Consider the following 23,170-nt stretch of genomic DNA (forward strand, 5'->3'; position numbering starts at 1 on the left):
TCTCCTTGCCCTGACAAGGTGCATGAATGGCCTGACACTAAACCCATCTCCTCAAAATGTGGTGGGGGATGCTGAAATACTGTGCGCTCGTAGCAGACCATGTCTCATGCCACATGTGGAAAGAAAATAATTCAAAGCATGAGAAAAATCACTGCCCTTTCTGGTTAAGAAGACACCACCCATGTTTTCAGAGCAAGGGTATACATGTTCTTACTGTCAGTGTTTGCAGTAGTAACACAAATGTTTTTATGAAAATAATATATCAAAAAAATTATTTATTTTCTTATTCACTTGGCAGTGGAATACTCCGGACAGATAGTACTTGTCCTAATATCAGGCAAAACACCAAAATGATACTTTTTATTTTTTTCCAGAAAATACATTTTTTCTTCACCTGTCCTAGCCTCTTTTTCCCCCCTTTCCCATATTCCCTTACCCTCATAATAGAACATGATGTAGAAACTAAGAAAAAATCAGATTACGTATCCAAAAAGATGGAGAATCCACCAGATCCTTTAGCAGCCCAGCTAGGAGTGTGGAGCAGATGGAGGGAAGCAGCACAGTCCAGGTTACCTGTGTGGCATTATGTTCAGGAATTATTTTGCCTTACTTGAAAGAGGTTCCTAGGTAAAAGAAATTTCAGGTTATACTGATAGTCTTTCAAAAAGATGCTCTCCTGAATCATTTCCTCAGAAGCTAAGGAGCCGAGGTACACAACTGTATCATTACACCCGCTTGTATGAAAGGTACAAAAGGCCTTTTCTTTTAAAGTTAATAGCAGGAGAATGAAATAATCTCTCTCTCTCTATCTTTTTTTTTTTTGCAAGAGAATAGTTTCATTGTCCTGCCCACATACTTTATTTGTTGAACTGACATCTGTAATAGTGAAATGGAAGAGGAAAGGGAAGCGGATGGGAGAAATAAATGAATTAAAATATTCAGAAGAAGCTGTTGGAAAGCACTCTCTGACTATGAGTAAACTTGACATGATCTGAGCAATGGCAAAAAGGATCAAACACTGAAGGAGAAAGTCTGCGCTAATCTGGTTGCAAAAGTTGACCTCTCTCATACATCACTCCTCCCACAGTGTTATTGTCATTTGCTTGTAGGATTGATCCTTGAAGACCCAATTCCCCTTTGTGTGCACTGACAAAATTTCTACTTCCCCTGGTGAAGGAAGGGGCTGTTCCCACCACACTGCCATGGACAGGCCAAAAATGTGCACTCCTCAGCAGGGCTGGGCAGGCTCGAGCCCATCTCCCACCCAGAGCCTGAAGATATTTGAGCACCGTGCAGCCTCTACCTGCAAGACTGCACCCAGCAGCCTGGTGAAGGCAGCCTTTGCCTCCTGCTTTGGCTGGAGAGGACCAACACGTGCCCAACACAAGCATCCCAAGGCATCGCTGCTGGCAGTGAGGTCCTGCCCCCTCACCGGTGGGATAACCCGCGGATATCCAGGGGGCCAGCATAAGTCCGGCTCTGTGGCTCTGCTGCACTGCTGGGCATGAACCTCTGTGGTGAAGAGGAAGAGGTTGAACTGCAACGGAAAAGATACCCTGCATGTTTCAAAGCGCTGCTGATGGAGGGAACGGTCCCACTTTCCTCACTCGTGCCAAGGATTTTGCTGAACCAGCAGGACTGAGGAACTTGTGCAGCAAGTTAGAAGAATTCGGTGCTGTGCAAGGAAGCCCCCCAAGTTTTGCCAGTATTCCTCAGCAATGTGTCTGCTTGTTAAATATTGTCTGGGTGTAACAGGAGGGATAAGTTAATTAGCACGTACATTTTTGTGTGGACCAGCTGTCTGCTCCGTCCGTTGTCAGAAATGCAAAATCCTCTGGGAATCCCTGTAAGAAAACACACTTTGTCTTCTAGGAACAGGATGGTTTTCTTTTAATATCCCCTTCAACTGTAACTCATTTAGCTTATAAAACTTGACAACAGATTCTGGCCGCTGATGTATTGTTTTCTTATGTTAAGCCTTTTTTTCTCTCCTTCCTCCTCTGATACCTTATCCTTTCTGTTTAAATGTGAGACACAGCTGTCTCTGCCAGCAGGAGCTCGCATTATAAAAATCGCAAAGATTTACACAACAGGTGTCCTACCAGCCCACTGCACTAACATTTTCCCCATGCAAGGAAACAATATACTGGGCTGGGATAAAAATTAAATCAAATTAAAAGAAGAAGAAAACATTTGCTGGCTGGATATTAGGCTTGGCACAACTTCAGCTTTAGAGCTGAGGCTTTCTCTTTCTCTTGCAGGAAAATGAAATAGCCTTCGTAGGAGCAGATGGATGAAATTAGTCAAGCAGACTATACATAAAGTAGCGATAACCTTGGGATAAGAATTAGTAGAAAGAGGATAACTGGGAAAATCTTTTAAATTATATGCATATCAGTTGTCCCGATGCCACTTTATTGGACCAGTTGGACACTCACAAGGCAATAAAACAAGGCTACAGGCTAAATGTGCTTCAACCCCTGCAAAGTTCAGGGCTGTGAGACTTTTCCAGTGCATTGCTTACAGGCCCACGGATGGAGATTCTTGAGCCTACCGGGTTTTGTTCCTTGTAGCTACTTTTTTAAGGCCCCCAGCGGGCCCACAGACTGCAGTTTAAAGCCACTACTCCAGCCAAATAAACCTCGTTGCTGAGGAGAGTTCTTCACATCCCCCAAAAGCCAAACACGTCTACTAATAGTTTTACAATATATGTTGTGTATATATAGTGTGAGTATATATAGAGGCAGTCTATGTATAAAGCAGAATGTCATTATATTTAGACAGACACGTGATACATAATATTATAGCAAAAATGCCCCTGCTGCCAGGCAGTTGCAGAGAGGGGAACGCTTTAGTGGTTTATTCAGAGAAGGGAAGAAACCTTCACAACTGCATGCGGTATGTATATAAGGGACGCATTGACACTCGGTACTCAGGCTTTCGACTGGATCAGATTAACTGTCCCTCAGGAGACAGGGCTATGAGCTCAGGAAATGCTTGAGCACTTATCTGCATGCTTTATGCTGACAATGTGTTGGAAGGCAGAGAGTGGGGACAGCAAGAAAAACAGCCTTTGCACAGGGGAAACTCAGCGTGCAGAAAGCAGGACCAGAGCTACGGGAGCAGGATGCTGGGCTTCACACTTGAGGCCGGATCTGAAGGCTCAAAACCCTTCACAAATAGGATTTCCTTCTGGGTGCATCTCCCCATCTCCTGCCAAGTCCATGTGCTAACCAGCAGCAGGGCTGAGGGACAGCTCACATCTGGAGGAATCCCCTTGCTTCATCAAACACAGGAGGAGGAGGATGTTCCCCTGGGAGCAGTACGGTTTTAAAGATAAGTGGAACATTTCACCCTGCCTTCCCCAAAGAGGTTTATGACAAGAGGTTTCAAGCACAGGCAGAAGAAAAGCTGAAAAGGAAAGCTGAAAGAAATCATTGTTGACTTGCACACAAGATGGTCGATCCAGAAAGTGATCGTAAAGCAAAAACAAACTGTTGCTGAGTATGACTAGGCACACGTGTACCTGAGTTTACTAACATATTTAAAAAACAAAGTCTTGAACATTGTAACCAAATAAGAGGATTCACTGTTGAGATATGTAAAGGAAAGCATGCCAACTTGTTATCATGAGAGACAAAAATGGAGATGTGGAGGATTTTTTTGAAGCACAGTCCCACACGTTACCAATTTATGGGAACCCAGAGGAAAACTGAAGTCTTGTTAAGAAAGCAGGCACAGTCCAGCATGGAAGGACATTGTGTAAATTCAAAATTATCTTACATCCCTTCCTCAGTTATTGCTGATTGGTTCAAGAGAATAAATCTGTTGCCTTTCAGTAGGTACAAAAGAAAAGCCTCCAAGAGTTGCTGTGCATTTGAACTATGGTATCGATAAGCTCCTGAGGGAGGAAAAAGAGAAGTGTCTCAAGCCAAATGTTGACTGTAAGGATTTAAAACCCTGCTGAAACATGTGTTTCACATTCAAGCTTTTCCTGTGAATTATGGTTAGTAGTTCTGAAGATACTGAAGATATGTGAGAAAGACTTAAAGCCCTAAAGTGAATGGAAGGATTGTATTCATTAACGCTATGCCAGAGTCCTAAATCCCTGAGGATGAGCGATACCTTCACACATACATGACAATTACTGCTGTGATTTGGAGTGACTCTTTGTTAATCACAATGCAGTCATCAGCATCGAAAGCATCCAACACAGGACGTTATGCTATTAGGATAACCATTGTCTTTCTGCAGTAATCGGAGATGGCTACGGATTACTTGCAGAGGAAACAATCCGGCCTTCAAACGTGTGAAATGCTGGGACTTCATGCTGCTGGTTATTTTAAAGAAAAGGAAGTGTCAGTCACTGCGGGCAGGGCAGCAGCGAAACCTGCCCTGCTGCTGGTGCTGCTCTGGCATCACCTCTTCACTCACAGGAGACCACAGATGGGCATTGTACTTTGTGCTTTCCCTTCTCAAACCCAGCCCCGTGCAGGACCTGCGGGGATCTTCAGGAGATGCTGCAGATGTTTCTGCTTCACCCTGGGTTGGTGTGAAGACCACTTTGCACAAGCACAATGCTCTCCAAGACAGTCCCCAGCACGAGTGGCTGTGGAGGCGAGCGGGCCTTGCAATACTTCCAGGAGAAGCACGGTTTCTCACACACTGGTACACAGTACCCACCGTACCTACTGTTCTAAGTAAGCAAAGATATCTGTGACCAGGGATGGTAAACAGTGATGGCAACTTGGCTGCCGTGTCTGAGGGTTACTTATGACCTGAAGGTCTTTTTCTTGGAGATTGTCACCACGCCGGGCTGCGCTGCCATGACTCACTCTGCAAACCAACCTCACTGCCACAGCCAGGAGGAAATGATTCATAAACCCTGACCTTTACCCTTGCCACCTCTGCAGAATAAGGTCTGTGTATAAGCACTCGCAGAACTGGAGCCATGGGAATTATAGCTAGATAAACCATCCACTGACAGCACTGTCACGCAACCGTTTCCCTTCCTGTGCTGCTGGTGGAGATGTTTGCTGTGAGCTGGGCACACTTGCAGAAGAACAGATTTGGGGCAAAACAGAGCAATTGGAGAGGGAGAAGATGAGTCAGAACAGAGGAGATGGAGAGCTGGATGAAACCCCTTGTTGTCCTCCTTGGATAATGCCATGAAATCCATGTCTCTTCTCAGAGAAGCAGACATTAGAGTGAGGGCTAATAACAACATCCCTGATGCCACAATTAGCCCATGGGATTCGCAGCACGGCAGTTATTAAAGAATAACATTGCCTTGTTATTATTTGCAACATCCTCAAGGAGTAGGGTGCCTGGCCCTGGGCGACCCACTGTTACCGTGCTGTACAGACACGGCAAGATGAGGGGCTCTGCCCCAAAGTGCTGCTCCCCTGGCTGTGGGCAAACATGGAGGAAGGAGAGTGTCCCCCTCATCTCCCTGGGGAGCCACCACCACCTCCAGCCAGACCTCCCATCAGCACTTCCCAGTTTAAAGGTCCAAGAATTGATTTCCTTCTGAATTCAATGGAAACCAACACGAAGTGAGATTCCCATTCCTTTGTCACGTCCTGTTGGGCCTGGCCTCTGCCGCAGCATTCCCAGGGCTTGCAGCAACCCTAACAGAGCTATGACCAGAAGCAGCTCATTAACCTGGCAGGGCCATCCCTGGGAGCTACCAAGTGTGGCCTCCTTAATTTTGAGCCCGTTCTGTGGTGAGTTGCCCCAGGGAAAGGCAGCAGGGACAAACCCATCACTCCTGCTGGACACACGCACCTCCTCCAGACACCACAGCTGTGCCCGGGGCTACAGCCCGCTTGTTGGGGAGGCACCAGCTCAGTACAGGCAGGTTTGTGGGCAGTGATGGGCAGAAAGGTGAATCCCCACATGCCTCGGGACTGCCCGCTGTCCCTGAATGGCAGGATGGCTGAGGCTGGAAGGGACCTCTGGAGGCTGTCTGGCCCAGACCTCCTGCTCAAGGTTGCACATGGCTATATTTTAAGCTTCCAACTAGAATTAAAAATGACTCCAAGCTCCATTAGCTCTGAGAAATATTTTATCTAGGTCATTTTTCTGAAGTGGTTAGAGCTGGGAATTTTCTTTGGACCAAAACGCTGGGACCTGGCCAGCCTCAAGCACAGCAGGCAGCTGCAGAGCTACCAAGAGGAGCTGGGCTCCCCAGTTCTTAGATTCACCTCTGGGTGACTTGTGCCCTCCTGGGGGAAGCTGGGGTGCCATCAACCTGGGAAACATGAGCAGCACCTATTTTGTTACCCTGTCCGACTTGAATTCACAACCAGGAAAGGGGGATTGTGTTGAAACGGCTGCGACGGACTGGAGCCCGGGCCAGCTGTCCCTTCAAGGGGCCAGTGTACACAACTGGGACCATTTGTCAAACGAGCTGTTTCTTCAACCTCTGAGCAAGCGTCAGAGCTTCATCAGCAGGCTCTGCCTGTTCTCCTGGGGGCCTGTAGGACTTGTTTGTCATAAATCACTGTATTAGGGGATGAGTATTTGGATATCTGATGTCTTTCCTTTTTGGTGCCTGATTCTCCTTTTCCCATTAACCAAGAGGCCAAAACAAATTGCGCTGAATGCGACTGATTATTTATTTTTATTTTTGTTTTCATATTGGCAACTGAATGGGCAGAAAGGATCCCGAATTTCCAAAAGGACAAAGCCCTTCACTGAAGTCAATGAAATTTTGTCATAGGCTTCTGTGGTGCCATAACTTCAGCTCCAGCGCTTTATTCTTTATTTTCCCGACTGCTCCATAGGTTTGCTTCACCTGTTTGTTCTACACATTTGCAAAGGTTTCATTAATGGTGTCACAGAGGCAAAGGTGGCTGCAGGAGGAGCCAGGGAGCTTGCTCTGAGGAGCAGGAGCCCTGTGGGCTGCGAGGTCACCATGAGGTTCATTTGCACCATGTGGAAGGGGTCTTCATGGGGTTGGTGCTGCTCAGCTGAGGAAAGCCAGGTCTGGTCTTTGCTAAAGCCTCCACCAGTGTGTTTTGAAGTCCTTTGGAAAGCCTGCCTTGGACACCAGTGCTGTATCTGGTTACGAGTCTGGGGAGTGGCAGGGAGAGGCCCTGACATCCCCTAGCCCCTGACCTCTACATGGAGCCGCTGCTTTGGAGGACACGGTGCTTCTGCAGCCACTTCACCAGTGCTTCACTCCCGTGGAGGAACCGGGGCTCTCATGTGCTGCCGGGCAAGCTCAGGCTGAAGGGCAAACATGAATGCACAGCGTGTCCTTCCCCTGGGGCAGCCGGCGTGATTAGGGATTCAGATTGCCATGGAAGCCACGCAGCTGATCAGTGAACGGGTGTGAATTGTTCAGCTTGCTTGACTGCTAGCTGTTCATCGACGTGCCTCCTGGCTGCCAGCAGCACACCCCTACTCCATGATAAAGTCTTTATGTGGCACCGGTGTCCCCCCAGTTGCCCTCCATTCCCCACTGCTCCCACAACCCCCCCGGCAGCTTCTCAGAGGAGCAGTTACTGCACACCTCTGGCTGCTTAACAGCCTCATTTTTCCTCAGCCCCAAAGGGGCTTCACTTGCACACCTCTGAGGGTGTGAAAGCCAGTCAGTGCCCGCTTCTAGGAGTTAGGGACCTGCACAGGTACTGCGCTAAGTGAGTCCTGGTCCTCTGGCATGCATTTTTCCATGAACTGGGAATTCTTCAGGTTATAAAAATATTTTTATTTTCAGAATATTGTGTTGCCACCGTGAGCCAGCCTCTCCCAGGCAGGGACATTCATGTAGGGGTGCCAGTGCAGGGATTTGGGGCTGGATGCAGGGTTTTGATTCTCTGTCAGAAGGCTGCCGGGTTACAGAGGCTCGGGAATACCTTCCCTGGGGAAGGAGGGCAGACCTCACAGATGATGGCTGCGTACAGACCGAGCAGGCAACATGCCTGTGGCTGACCGACAGCGGCAGCACCTGTACAAGGCGCCGACCCCTCTGCAAGGCATGGCACGGCACGGCAGCTGCCGGCATCGCGGTGTGCGGACCTCTCCCACCAGCAGCTGCAGGCTGGATGCAGAGGGGAGAGGGCTGGAAAAAAATACACACAGCCAGAGCTCAGCAAAACTGCATTCAGCTCGATTTAAGGTTATGACTTCAGTTGAGTGAGTGCATTGAAAAAGATGTGAATGAGAAGATGTGAAAAAGATGAAAAGGGTGAATGCTCTGAAAATTAACAGTGAAATCCTCTGATGACTCGTTAAATTAAAAAATTAGGAAATCAAAGCCAGCAAAATGATCTTAGTAGCCATGCCAGCTTTGCAGATATGTATTCTTCCCTTTTATGCAAGCTTTGCATTGTGTGAGAGTAGTGCCATTGCCCAGAACAACAATTAAATCCTGCGTTAAGGATACCTGTGTAAGCATTTACTGTTGCGCCCTGAGCTTCGGAGGCAGAAGGGATTGCTGCGGATTTTCAGCTAAGAGGAAAATGACCAAATTGCTTAGAATTACGTTTTGGAAAGAAAATACCTTTTGGCTGGTGGCTCTGTGGCTGAAACAAATAGAATTAAGGAAGACTGGGGGCAGAAAAACTGTTTCCTTGTAATAATTCAGCACCCGGGAAGGCTTCGCCCGTCAGCTTTCACCCCCAGCAGTGACTGAAGCTGCCCGCCATGAGCCGCCTCCTGCCCAGCTGAGTCAGGGCCCAGGCTGCAGGCCCCATGCCGGGGGGTGGCAGGGTGCTGCTCCCCCCTTGGCTGCAGTTTCACAACGCCAGCCAGCCCGGCCGTGGCCCAGGACATGTGGCGAGCTCTTTAAGCCCTCAGGAAAACACAAAGGAACGATTTCCAAATTGTTTGGGAGTGATCGTAGCGGCTTCCCTGAGGCAGCAGCTCATGCTCCTCTGCAGCTGCTCCTCTCGACTGCCTGTGGGCTGGTTCCTAAAATGAAGTGATCACAGCGTCAGCCCAGACACATCCAGCCACTCACCCGTTCTCTGCTTCGTGCAAGGTGCTGGCACTGAGAATGGGACAAAAAATGACTTAGTGTTACACCTGACGTTGCCTGTAACGCCTCATTGCCCTCTCAGCCATGAGGTGCTCTGCGCGGCCCAGCACCCGGCTTGTGCTCACAGCACTGCAGCCACCCCTCTGGGCTCTGGGGCGTCACAAAGAGATGCTCATGGGAACATGATCAGCATCCATCCCCTCTGCCTCCCTCACCCAGAGGGACAGTCGGACTCATTGAGGGACCCTCCCCGGCACCGCGGCCTTTTCCCAGGCCCGCGGGTGCCCCGGTGAGGAATGCCGACCACGCGCCGCCGGGGAGCGGAGCTGTCAGCGTGACTTCCCCGCCGCTGATGCCCCCGTCATCGCTCCCACACAGCATCAGCACGCAGCCCGCTGCCGTGTGACAGGAGCTGTGACTTTGCTTGGGAGCCAAGCACCAGGAATGAGTACCAGGGGGACGTGGCTTAGTGGGACAGGAAATATTAGCTATCCGCGATAAAACGAAAAGAGCGGCCAGTACACGTCCAACACACTTCGAGGCATCACTCTGTGGCTGGCAAAGAGTACTAGCAGCCCTAAAAAGCAAATAAAGAAATAGCTTTTCCATTTCAAGGCTGAAATTTAAAAGAAGTGAGTAATTTTTTTCTTGCTCATCTTACTGTGTACACACACAAAAAAGCCCCCAGCAAGGTCATCTGCATGTTGCAGCAACTGCTGGCACAGGAGGGAGGGTAGGGGGGTGTTTTCAGCCCCATGGAGGGCTTACAGGGCGGTTGTGCAAGCACAGAGCAGCCTTGCACAGCCCATCCCCTGGCATCAGCCAGTTGTCTATGGGTTGCTACAGCCTTGCACATCAATCAGGGTTTCCTTTTTTTTTTTTTTTTCTCCCTGGTTTAAAAGCATTTTTTGGGATGTTTCTGGCTAGAGGAATCTCTCTCAATACTCCCAGTTTCTGAGTGGAATGGGCAGATGACAGCAGAATGGCAATAAAACAAGGACAGAAGAGCATCAGTCCCCTCTCTCATTTTTCATGTTTTAGCTAAGGCAGTTCCAGTGTTGGAAAATCTGCTCTGACACCGGATTCGTATCTACACCATCCCTCCAAGTTATCACGGGGCTGATAACCTCCCTTTGCCCTTGCAGTCTGCGGCAAACAGAGGAGCCGAATGTCTCAGGAAATGGGCAATAACTTCGGATCCCTCCCCTCCTGCTGGGCTGTTTGCACAGGGGCAATAACCAGGAGCAGGAGCCACCTGAATCTGGTGCTAACCTCCCCTGGGGTGGCCATGGGTCCCACCCCATGGTGTTGTGGTCCTGCTCAGCTCCATGACCAAGGCACCATCACTGCTCGGAGGCCCCAAGCACCCGGCCTGCTCCTGCACGACCTTGGGCGGGCAGCACAGGCATCCCAGTCCTGAATTTCCCTTTCTCTGAGGCAGAGATAGGAGAGGATGAGGGCTGAGAGCCTTGCAGAGAGGGGCTGTCACAGCACAGGCAGCTATCGTCTGCAGGCCGGGCCCCGAGCACACCGCGGTGTGAAGAGCACCGTTCCCTCAAAGGACCCCAGGCCTGGCACCGAAGCCAAGGACAGGCTGTGTCTGTGCTTTCGCGGAGCCCCAACTCGCTCTCTATTTCCATATTTCTAGCCTTGCAGGTGGCCGTAGGTACAAAAGATGCAGCGAGGGACAAAACATGGTCAAAAACTACAGTTAATGAAATAATCGCCTCCTAAACAACATATGACACAATACTTGAGTCCCCTGCAAGTTATAATCAACACCATATGTACAGTCATAAATATCAGAAATATTTACAAAACACTGACAAGATCTTAAAAACAAAAGCAGTGATTTCCTCATCTTGCTGGAAGCATTACAAAACGTGTGGTAAATTGTCTCATTCGAAATATCCCGCTAACCACAGAGCGCAGTGCGCCTCGTTGTAATGGTTACTCACCCTATATGCATTCACTGGCACGTTTAATCTACGATGGCTGACTACAAACCATTGCAGGACAAAGATTACGAGGCAGGGTCGATCCTGATTTTGTTTGTGTGAAGCCCGCTGTTGTCATAGCACCCTGTTGCACAAAAGGTAAACCAAGCCATCATCCAACCATTTCCTACACGGCGGCAGCTGGCATTGATAGAGACATCCATCAGGGTGACTCAAAAAGACTGTAAAATTGGCCAATTTAAAGTGGCTGTGATTAGTCTATACTGGGGCAAATGTCTCTGTTTTGATTTTTCGTCCAAAAACCTAAATGAAACGCCTCTGGCTTTCCCTTCAAAGTCTCTTTAGGAAAACTAGTGACTGCTGCAAACAAACCAGGTCATTTGTGCCAGTCACGGGCTTCAAGTGGGTGACAGCTAGCAAGATGACTTCATTTCCCAGCCCCTCACCCGGGAGCTGATGGCGCTTTCCCTGGAAATTCAGTATGTAGCATTAGGCCGAGACCCCACAAGCCCCATCATTGGTCCCTTGGGTGTCAGGACACCTTGAAGGGTTTCAGCTCTTACCAGGATCGGTCACCGTCTTCTGCTCTGCCCACCTTCAATGCTGAAAGCAGGAGGCAATGCTGTCAGCAGCAAGGAGGAGCTGTGCGGTGTTTCCAGGGTCCTTATCTCACAAGCCCAAAATCTCTCAGTGGAAAGACAGAAAAATCTTATCAAGACCACTAGAGTCCCCACAGTACCGTTTGTAGCTTCATAACTTAGAAATAAACTGTTTAAAAGACTCTAGTTGGCAGTAATTGCAATGGTTGATCTAAAAAACGGGGGGGTTAGGTAAGGGAAGCCATTTGGGCACTCCCTAGAAAGGGCTAACGTGTTGCTGCTTGGAAACAGGCAAGTAAAGGTTTGGGTTTAGCTCTTATTTGGGTTCAATTAAAAAGGAAATTGTTTCGTTTCAGCTCTGCTGTGAATTCAACGGGTCTGCAAAGAACCATGCCAGTGCAGAGGAAAAAAAAAGCACTTCAGATGAGACTTCTTTTATATTTCATTTTGTTTGGAAAACACAGGCATTGTTCCATCTTCTTGTTGCTCTCCCCCTCAGTTCATTGGAAAAGATGAAAGGCCAATGTTAGTGCTATACTAATCGCTGCACCCTCACTACTGGCATGGGTTCTGGGCGGAGGTCTCGCTTCTTGGCTCTCATTCGTTTGTTTTCTAAACAGAAACAGAAAAGGAGCCACCGTTTTTGCAAAAGGTCACAATCTGTCTTAGTCTGGGAAAAAAAAAAAAAAAGAAAAAAAAAAAAACAGTTGATTTCAATGAATTTTGAATCAGGTCCACAAAATTTAATTGCTGAAACTTACACTGGTTTCTAAGTTTCAATGTTCATTATGGTGTGTTGTTTTTTTTTTTTTTTGGTTTGTTTGTTTGTTTGATCATAAAAATATCTTGAGAAAACCCTGGTAAAACAACATTCCCCAATAGGAAAACAGTGGCCCTGGTTTTAGAACCATTTTGCATGTACTGTTTTACATTCTTAGTCAAAAGTTAAAGCAGAAAAATAGAGGTGTATTTTCTTTACACCTTTATAGACATCACCATTGATGTGGGAACAGAAACAACGTCAAGCAATGCGATCCTTGTTTTGCTATATTTATGTCCTTACAGAGACACTTATTATTGTGTTAAAAGCTCATAAGGGGCATCTCTAAAAGCTGTAAGCAACGGTGGGCACTTGAGAAGACAATAAATCCACAGATACTTAATTGTAAGCACACAGCTTTTCAAAGCTTCTGAGAATCAGCATTTGTGAGAGGTTAGCTCTTTAACATATTGTTTTCGTATCAAATATTAAGTTCGAATGCCTACAGCTTAGCTGTTTACTAAGAGCCCAAACAACCATTCCTTCGACATAGTGAGAACTCTTTCAATAGATACCTCTTTATTTGAAATGGAATGCATCTTGAAAAATATGAAAAATAAATCACATCTCTCGGAAATCATTTATGAGTCATATTTACACACAATCTTTTTGACGACACTGATATTTCTGCTCACAATAGGATATGCTAGAAAACATTTGGTACATCACTGCAGCTATAATTCCAAAGCTGGCATTTGCATATCATGAACAGTAAAAGAGAGGAAATACTTCATGATGTCACAAAAACAACATCCACTTGACCTTTCCTTTTTCCCCCAATTTCTAAATTTTCTTGGTACAAAATGGTCACCACAGCTTGAATTTTCTGGCTGCATCCTGCCCCTCATCTGCTCTTCACTTTTCTTTCTTTATTTATTTTTAATCAAGATGTAAAATTTTGACCCCCTTATTGACTGTCTACAACTTTGTTACCTATACCAAGCATTTTCCCATTTTGTTTTACTGGCATTGTTATTTATTCTCGATAAATTTATTTAAACCATATACTGTTTTTTTTTTTAGGGGGGGGCGGGGGGGTTGCTTTGTTTCTAGTTTGGTTGTTTGTGGGTTTTTTGTTTGTTTTGATGAGGGGAAAGACACTATTATTCCTTTTCTTGCGGTTCCACTAGGATGGAGCATAATCTGCTGGACCTACTTTCATGGCCATTTCCTACAAGGCAGTGACAGACAGTATTTAACCAAGCAGCTCCAATGAAGACTACGGTCAAAAATTGCTATCAGCCGAGAACACCGGGGAATTTAGAGGGTGAGAAAGTTACCAGACTGACCACGTCGGACACCTCAGCCTTCTTTATACTGACACGGCATGAGCCACAAGTGCGACTGTCCCCAGGGGACCCCAGCCCCTTCGTTTCCCTTTGGTTTCCAGCACGTTGGGTGCCCGTGCCCATCCCAGCCGTGACCCATCAGCCCAGGCTGAGGCACAGAAACAGCTCGAGGTGGATGTTGTGGCATGACCGTCTGACACCAGCATTTCTACAAAGGTAACACAGTGGGCAATGACAACAGGCAAAAGTTTGTCAGCAAACTAGATCAGTCCAAAGGGTTTTGAGAGAACATCCTTCAGAACAACTTAAAACAAGAAATGTGAGGTGAAACACAACATTGACCTTGAATCAGTGAATAAACAGCTTTCATTTTGAATTTCCTTTGCTTTTTCAGCCCTTTACGTCAATTATATCACTAAAACCCTCATCTTTTCTTTTCAGAGTACAAATACTTCCAAAAGAGAAGTAACATTTCAGCTTTACACCAGATCCGTAGACTTCGGTGGCATTCAGTGGGCTTGTGCCTGCCTGGGACAGGAATACCTGCCTCCACCAGAGAAATATGCACGTCTCCAATCACATAGGAACAGTTTTTCATCAAGTACATTTATTCTTCATTAGGCTGAAACATATTTTAGTAGGTGAGATACCAGCGATACGTCTGTATGTCTGAAAAGGTGGATTAGTTACTCAGTAAACTGTAATTAACGACTCTAAAGAGAGGAGCCAAATTACAAATTACAGCCTATTTTGTAAGTCTCCAACTAGCTCATTAGAGAATCCCCTTGCAGCTCTAACATTCAAGCATTAGCAGAATGATAATGGCAGATGTACAGAGATGTGGAAATTGGCTATTATGATTGCCAAGACAGCGAATCTAATCCTAGAAGATGCAGGGCACCTTCGACTTCAATTAGTCTCCAAGTAATAACTTTGTTAGGACAGCTGTAATCTACCTCCCCAGGCTTGTCGCGCAAACTTTTCAAGGGCCAGATCTGAGAGAAGAGCTCGGGGGTAACCACAGAGGACGGAGGAGGTCTGGACTTTAACTCTGCCATATTTTGTGTGTCTGTGTGTGTGTGTGCTGAACACCTGGGGGCAGGGGAAAGAAGACGAGGACAAAAAGAGATCTCTGGTTACTCCTTACAGGGCTGGGAGTAAGCTCAGGTGCACAGCAGACCGGAAAGAACCACTGCACGCAGTAGCAGCCTGACTTCTCCTTTTGAGTGTCGCTTCAGAGTTTTGCCTAAAACACTTAGAGAAACAGCTTGAACCAAGATCGTGGGGGTTTTACAGTCAAACTATGTCTCAGTTACACAAACAATGGGTTGCTGGATGCACAGCTTTGAAAGGTTTTGTTTACGCTCACGTAACTTGTCAAGGGGCCAGAAGCGGTTTTCCTCGCCGCGTTAGTTAAAACAAATAGCTCTGCGGCTGCAGCCTCTTACCTTGAGCCAGAGACAGGGGGGCCCCGAGCTGGTCTGCCCCGCTCACGAGCGCAACTCGTGCCGGAGAGCACCACGAAGCGGGCGCTGCCTGGAGGGTGCTGCCCGGGGACGCACACGGGGTGCGAGCCCGGGGATGCACACGGGGTGTGCACCCTGGGAAGCACACAGCACACGGGGTGTGCATCCTGAGAAGCACACGGGGTGCGTGCCCATCCCGCCCCGGTGAGCAGCTCCCAGCCGCGCTCGCTCGCGCCCACGGCCGAACTCCCGGCGGCTTGCGAGAGGCACAGGAAGACGCACCAGCTGTGCAATTAGCCCTTTGTTTTCCAACTTGGTGGCTTCATCAACATTTTTAGAGGCGAGATCGCACGCCTCTCGCAGCATCTGACAGTGCTGAACACCAAAATTAATCTAGTTTATCTCAGCTTACGGGGGCTGTGACCAGAATGATGCGTTTGGACACTAAGACATACATAAGATGGATTTTAAACTAGGGGCTACTTTAATGCGAGACATTTAAAAACTGCCATGAAAATAAGGTCGAGAGCCCAGACCGTTTACAAGCAGATGGAGCCTTGAACTCAGATGCGAAGAAACATTCGTAAATGGTTCTCAGCTGCTGCCCTCCGGCCTCAAGGAGCCGGAGCCTCAAACCCATCGCGGAATCCAGCCGTGATTCCTGCACCACCGAGGAATCGGGTTGGATTCCCCTCAGCTCACACGTCAAACAGATGGGTTTTAGTCTCGGAATAACCCCCGGCATTACTTTTTTTTTTTAAATAACCAAGCATGTATAGAATTTTATCATCTTCCACCAGGCGTGTATTTTGAAAGAGAATCATTTAAAGCCTGATTTGTAATTGCTCTTCTCACCGGAGAGAAGAGTTTTCACGCGCAGCGTAGGTTTCAGCCAAATTCCGAGCCAGACATCACATTTTCCGCGTTAGCGTAACACAGCGTATTTCGGGTAAAACCGAAGGACTTTTTGTCACATCGCACGCGGCCAGGCTACCCGGGGCTTCTGTAGGGCGCTAACGTACGCCGCGCTTTTTCCTTCGCTTTTTGGGCACGGCCTATGCTCCGAAACGTCCTGCAAACAAGCCTTTGAAAACAAGAAGCCAACAAACGACCAAACTAATAAATAAGATACGTTAAAGTTACAGTACGTCACGTCTGCCTGGAGTCCCCGGGGCACCGCAGGATCCGTCCCGAGGTCCCCAACCCCGGGGCTGGAGGGGCTCCTGGGCGCGGAGGGCGGCCGGGCGGGGGGTCCCGGCCAAGTCCGCTGGGTGCCCCGGTGGGGGGGCGGCCGGAGCCCCCCTGGGGGGGCCGCGGGGCCGGCGCTAGGCGGAGTTGGAGGCGCTGCGGATGCGGGGGCCGTGGGGCTGCTGCGCCAGGTGCTGCTGCTTCTGGCGGGTGGAGCGCACGGCCAGGATGGCCTGGCGGTTCTTGTACTGCACCATCTGCAGCGTGATCGCCGCGTTCCAGCCCTGCTCCTGCGCGCACCGAAAGTCGATCTCCTTGCCCTCGGCCATCACCACGGTGAAGTACACGTACTTGCCCTTCCGCTCCACGCAGTCCACCGTCTTCATGTTGGAGAAGTGCAGCTCCTTGATCTTGGCAGCCGGCTCGGCGCCCGGCTGCTGCTGCTGCTGCTGCTGCTGGGCCGGCTGCTGGGGCTGCGGCTGCTGCTTGGGGGACGCGAGGAGCAGCCCCTCCTCGGTGAGGATGCAGCGCTTCTTCTTCCAGAGCTGCAGCAGCCCGTCGCTCCTCTTCTCCAGCACGCCCTCCTTCACCGCCTTGCAGCCGCTCTCCAGCATCCTCCCGGCTCCGCGGGGGCTGGGCTCGGCGGGCGGCAGCCGGCACCAGCCGAGGAGCCGCCGCCGGAGCGCCCCGGCCCGCGGGATGCGGAGCGGCTGCCGCCCGTGGCGCGGCGTGGCTGCGCCCTCCCTCCGTCCCCTCCCGCTCGCCTTTTCAGCTCGCCTCGCCCACCCCGGCCGGAGCGACACCCAGCGGAAAGGGCGGCCCCCGCCGACACGCGGGGAGCCGGCGCCGCCCCGGCACCGCCGCCCCCTCGCCGGGCACCCCGGGCGGAGGGGCAGCGGCGGGGGGAGCCCCCCAAGGCGGCTGCAGAGCCCCCCAGGCAGGCCGGGGACGGAGGAGCAGAGTTTCGGCCGGGGAAGGGGCTCGGCGCTGCCAGGAGCCGCACGCGGCCCCCCTCCGCCTCGCTGCTGCGCCTGCGAGGCGAGCACGGTCCTCTGCCCCCTGCGGCAGGCTGGGGAGGGCTGAGGAAAGAAGGGGCCGCTCACTGCTTCGAAACGTTAAGAAGGAAGTCGGAAAACGTCCGAAGTAGCCCCCCGATAAGACCCCCGTTCGTGGTGATCCGGCGCCGTTACCAGACGGTTGCTTATTGTTAGATTCCTGCCCCCCGGCCAGCTTTTGGGGTGCGTTTGCAGAAACCCTTTATTTGCATAGAGAAGCCCCCTGACTGAGGGTTAAGCTGTTTTAAAACTCTTTGAGGTATCAGATGCAAGATCAAGAGGCAAGGTAACTGAATTTGGCAGTGCCAGCGAACAGTCTGAGGGCTCTATGTCTCAGTATACTCAAGAACACTGCTTTGCTTTTATTTATTTTTTTATTTTTTAAGTACATGTTTAAAGGGCCATAAAAAATAAAAACCATCTCCTCACCCTGCTCTTAGGAGGCAGGATACCTTAGAAAAAAATCAACATTAATGACTGCTTCAATGGAGTTTCTCTCTGATAGTTTCCTCTTGCCTGTCTTGCAAGTTTGAACTTCAAGCATAAAAGGTAAGTTAATTTTGATTAGTTTTTTACCTCTCCATGCTTGAAGTAGTGAAGGCAATTAAAAGTAATTTCGTTGTTTTACCTTTCCTAAAGTAACTAGGAAGAATCTCAAATCAGGAACAAAGGTAAGGTACTAGCTACAACAAAAAGAGGGTTAATATCCTAAAAGGTCACTTTAGAAAACAGTCCCTTCGCCTTGGAGCTTAGTATACACACTAACAGTCTATTCTCACAAGCCTCACACTTACTTTAATAGAGGCACACACTCATTTTAAGAAGAGCTGAACATCGTTCACAGTTGTCTCAAGCTGTCTCATTGCCATTTCTACCTGAATTCCCACTGCAATTACCTGCATCTTCCTCTCCTGATCCTCCCACAAGGAGCCTCACACAGCCCAAAGGGAATAAGAGAATCTCCCAGCTTTTCATGTTTTGCATCTACTTTACTCTTGATTAAGTGTCAAAGTATTAACATTCAGACATATTCATCTATAGCAATCTACAACTTGATTAAAACATTGTTTATAAGGCACAGGACACTGAACTACACCCACAGAACGCAAGGTCCCAGAAATCCATTTCCTAAAGGGGGCCTATAGAAAAGCTGGGGAGGGAGTGGAGTGACAGGACAAAGAGTAATGGTTTTAAGATTTAAAAAAAAAAGTTTAAGATTTAGATTAGACATTAGGAAGAAATCCTTCCCTCAGGTGGTGCGGCACTGGCACAGGTTGCCCAGAGCAGCTGTGGGTGCCCCATCCCTGGAGGTGCTCAAGGCCAGGCTGGATGGGGCTTTGGGCAACCTGGTCTGCTGGGAGGTGTCCCTGCCCATGGCAGGGGGCTGGAACTGGGTGGGCTTTAAGGTCCCTTCCAACCCAAACCACTCTGTGATTCTAATTGACCTGTACACTTTTGGTTGCTGCTTCATTACTCTAAGTGAACAGTCATTTGCTTCCTAGCAAACACACTAACCAGTAGTATGGAAACTACTGTAGGAATCCCACATTATTCTGCAGCAAGCATCCAATTTTTTTCCCCTGCAACACTGCACTGTAACATTTATATAGAGATTGTGTTTTAACATGAGCATTTTTTGCTTGTTCTCAGTGCTGGGAGTAATTTGCAATTAATCAACAAAAAAGTGAGTACAGAAGGCCATAGAATTTCATCCAGTATACAGGAGAAGGGGATTAAGTTCATTTCACTTTGGCCTTCCATTGTATAAAAGTTCTCAGTTGTCTTGTAGTAAATGTTGGATGTCAGCTTTTTAACCCAACTCTAAGCACCATGGACATACTCTGCTGATGTAGATACAACTGTTTATTCCTGGTGAAATTCACCTAAGCATGTGATCAGAAGTAAACATGCAAAACATCCATTTCAAACTGTATTCTGTATGTCAGCAAGTATTAACAGACATTTAAAATACACTACATTTGACCAAAAACACCAGAGCAGTCAGAATTTAGGAGACTTAGGTTAAAGGAAATACTGACAGGTTCATGGTAAAAGAACATGATACCCCAAATTTTATTGCTCAGAATTTATTAAATAAACTTTGTTTTCCTAGATGGAAGTCACAACTGAACTTCCTGAAACATTTCTTAGAATTAGTATCTTGAAAACCCACATTCAACACTGTTAAGCCCACTGCATGTCCCACTGAGGTTTTACTTGACTTTCCTTTAAATATGTATTTAAAGCACTGCAATGATATTAAATGTTCTACAGCTGCTACCACTAAGTTTCACTAAATACTATGCAGGTTCTGCATCTGTTCCTACTTTGAGAAAGTTCTTCTGATATAGCTAATGCACAGATGCCTCCTACTGTCAAACCTGAAATACTACAACCTGAAAACAATGATTCTTAGAAGAATCTAAAGATCTATTTTTCCCTTATTAAATTTTTCTTTTTGTTTAATTGCTCTAAGTTAATACTGGTAACATGAATGAACAGGTACATTCAGTCTCCTATATCATAAGCTCCCTAATTTAAAGGCTCCAGTAGAATAAATTTTGTATGTGTAAACTTACTCTTACTGTAATTACTCTTTAAAGTGTTCTTTTTAAACCCTGAGGCAAGTTAAAAACTGTTTTGGGAAGCCACCATGAAAGACTAAGAAGCCCATAATTTTAGTGTTCTCCTGGGTAATAAAAAAGAGCAGCTTGATACCAACAATCAACTAATTTCAGAGATGCTATATCTACACTGAGTGATAACACTCACTTCATTACATAGAAATAAATGGCTAAAACAGCAAAAAGGGTTAAGGGGGAAACTTAAAAAGAAGCATGATCTAGTCATTGCAGGACAGAAGATGAGAAAATAGCCATTGAGAAATACATGACAAATTGCAGTGTTGCAATACGATTAGAACAATTATACCGAGTGCTTACTTCATAAACGATTTTCTTGACCTTCAGTGTCTCCAAGTAACTTCACTGGAACTTCCTGCTGACTGAACACTGAAGCATCGAGCATGGAATCTGGAGAGCAGTCATTTCCTTTTATGAATTCCTTCTTACTGATACCGGTGCTTATCTCACAGTAAACCAGGCATAACCAGATGAAGTATTTACCCAAACTACCAGTTGCATTGCCCCAGGCTTTGGTGCTCCCTACGAAGCACAGTATGACAGTACCAAATGAAGAAGCTGTGTGCAAGGCACAGACTGGCATTGCAGCTGCTCCAGCCTGGCTTCTCCAGAGTTCCTTGCACTTCACAGGTAGCTGTCTTTCAAATTTTTTATAAAGCACTTGAGCACCCACTGGAGAGCAAAGCCAGCCTGTAAGAGGCTTTAAGTGACCTGAAGGCTCTCAGCATTGATCACCTAGTGCTGAGTAAGACATGCTGCGAGTTCAAACATACCAACTGCTTTTCATCAGCTCCAGGATAAGCATCAAGTTTGGGTGGGTACCTGCAACACTCGAGCACATAAAAGTACATCTGACAACAGCTGAAATTCACCAGCAGCAGAGGGGACTCCTCTTGTGATCTCAGCACACTTCAGTTAGATACCTATTGACACAACAAGAGTTCTTCCGCTAAACCTCCACACTCCTTCTGCACCCACTTCTAGTGCACGCCAAGCAGATCCAAATGTGGAATACCTTATCTTTTGCTTGGTGTGCTCTGTGCTTGCCTGCTTTGCTTGTTCTAGTTTTCCTGCAAAAGCTGAGGGATGCAGGCCACATGTGGAAGGCTAACAGCAGCCTAACAGAAGGATTTAAGAAGCAATGGGATGGAAGCCATCACTTGACACCACCTGTCATACAAAAACTTCCAACTCATCTTGATCTGACAGTGTAGGGCCCTTACTATTTCCAGGAAACTGATTTATGTTCACTTTAGGTAAGCATTAGTGATTAGAGGTCACTACTTGGACACTCATTTGAGAACTTAAAAGAATCCGTGCATCTCAAATAGAACTGATCAATTCTGAAGTGCAACCGAAGGTTGGGGTGAGTATCAGTTACCTGACTAACTTGTACATGCAAGCCTTGGACAGGGCTACACTACCTGGAAAAGGCTATGTCAGCACAGAAGGAAGGAGGAGCTGCTGTAGAGCTGAATCCACCTTCCCAAACACCTGCACAGCTTTAGTTCCATCCAATACACTACATAAAGAAATGCCTTTGTTATCAGACTGTCCCTTTTATACATAACTCAGCATTTTGTTTCCACTGAAAACATCACAGTGCAATCTTCACACCCAGCACAACACAAGGCATCTGAGAAACAACTGCTGCACAGATGTTTGTGAATACAGAAATCTCTGGTGATTAGCTCACATTCTCTATCAATTTCTGATTGAGGTCTACAACAGTGGGCCCTAAAACAAAAGGAAAGTTTAAGCATCAGCTTGAAGGCAAAGATGAACACAGTAAGCTCTTGCAGTTTTCTACACTCTGCTGTGTTTTTCATTTAACAAGTAAAAACCATGTCAAAGTTATACTACCTGCTATATAGGTTGGGAAACATTGGTTTCAAGAACCTAACTAAGAAGTCTAAGCCTGTGAAGCTAGTTGTAGAAGACCTCAGTAAGAAAAGTTGATATTTAGAACATCACCCCTCTCCAGAAAACAAGCCTTAAGAATGCTAAACTTAAATCTGGTCTACTACTTCATTTCAGGATACTGTTTAAGATCATGTTAACAGAGCTATACCATACAGGAAAACCCATTAGTGCTAACAATCTACTCTACAGTTGTCAGAAATGTAGAATTAACAAGCAGCACCCCAATCCATCAAGCACAAGCTCTGAGCATCCTTCTGCCTCATGCAAAGTCTCAGTTGATTCTCCTGCCTTTCCTCACGAACCTCATTTCTCCCCCAATAGTTCTCACTTCAATATAGCAACCAAAACCAGAAGAGCCCACTTGCACAAATCCTAAACTTTAGTGTAGCACAATACTGCAACAGCTAAGAAATCTGATTTCTTGTGACACATTTTCCTAGCCTGAAGTTCATAACTAACTTACTCTCCTGAAATACTAATGAACAGTTTCTCTACAGCTGGTATAAATCCACAGGAAGCAAAAAGAATGAGTCACAGTACTCCAATCAGTGGTGAAAGTTTAATGTTCCTGCTACATACTGCCTTTACGAATTGCTAAACAAGAGAGTTGTTCATCACAAAACCATGCTGAGCACTGAAACAGTTTGTATTTAACCAGTGCCATAAGAACTGGCACCTCAATTTGTATGATTGTATCCTTCTTTTTGCTGCAGCCTGGAGAGCACAAGAACTGCTGATTTAGTACTAGCAAACCAATCTAGAGAGCAGCTTACCAAAATCTGTCATCCACATGGATTCACGGCTCTGGATCTTGCAGGCTGCAAGTTATCTTTAACATCTACCAGCTCTCCTTTTCAAACACAGTATCACATTGTATAAGATAAAGTAGCTTCAATACAAGCTACATTTCATAAGAACAGTGACTTCAGAAATTTGTTGGACAACTTGTGACACTGCTTCCTCTGTTCAGGATACTGTTGCCAGACGCTGTTAGCAAAAATGGGCTAGATCTAAGTAAGGACTTCAGATACTTCTCATGTCCAGAAATGTGAACCCCAAAGCCCTGTGTTAGTTACTGACAGGGGTCATAACACGCCATCAGTTTGGTCTCTGCATGCCCTAAAGTTCAAGTTTTAACAATAAGTGCTTGGTTTCAACTTAATCCTGGGAGACATTCACAGAAACCAAGTGATACCCAAACACCTGGCAGGGTCAGCATCTCAAAGGATAAGCATATTCTGTCA

At 47.2% G+C, this 23,170-nt stretch overlaps 1 protein-coding gene across 1 annotated transcript; it reads right to left on the reverse strand.

Annotated features, from left to right (window-relative positions):
- Positions 1 to 14,239: 14,239 nt before the first annotated feature.
- PHLDA1 (pleckstrin homology like domain family A member 1) lies at positions 14,240 to 22,718 on the reverse strand. Its single transcript, XM_035544346.2, has 2 exons — positions 22,700 to 22,718; positions 14,240 to 17,408 (listed from the first exon to the last, which is right to left on the reverse strand). Exons 1-2 carry the CDS (start codon positions 22,716 to 22,718, stop codon positions 16,444 to 16,446), a joined length of 984 nt encoding a protein of 327 aa, XP_035400239.2. The 3' UTR covers positions 14,240 to 16,443.
- Between the last annotated feature and the right edge of the window lie 452 nt (positions 22,719 to 23,170).

The sequence above is a fragment of the Cygnus atratus genome, chromosome 1 (assembly GCF_013377495.2).
Source record: "Cygnus atratus isolate AKBS03 ecotype Queensland, Australia chromosome 1, CAtr_DNAZoo_HiC_assembly, whole genome shotgun sequence".
Lineage (NCBI taxonomy): Eukaryota > Metazoa > Chordata > Aves > Anseriformes > Anatidae > Cygnus > Cygnus atratus.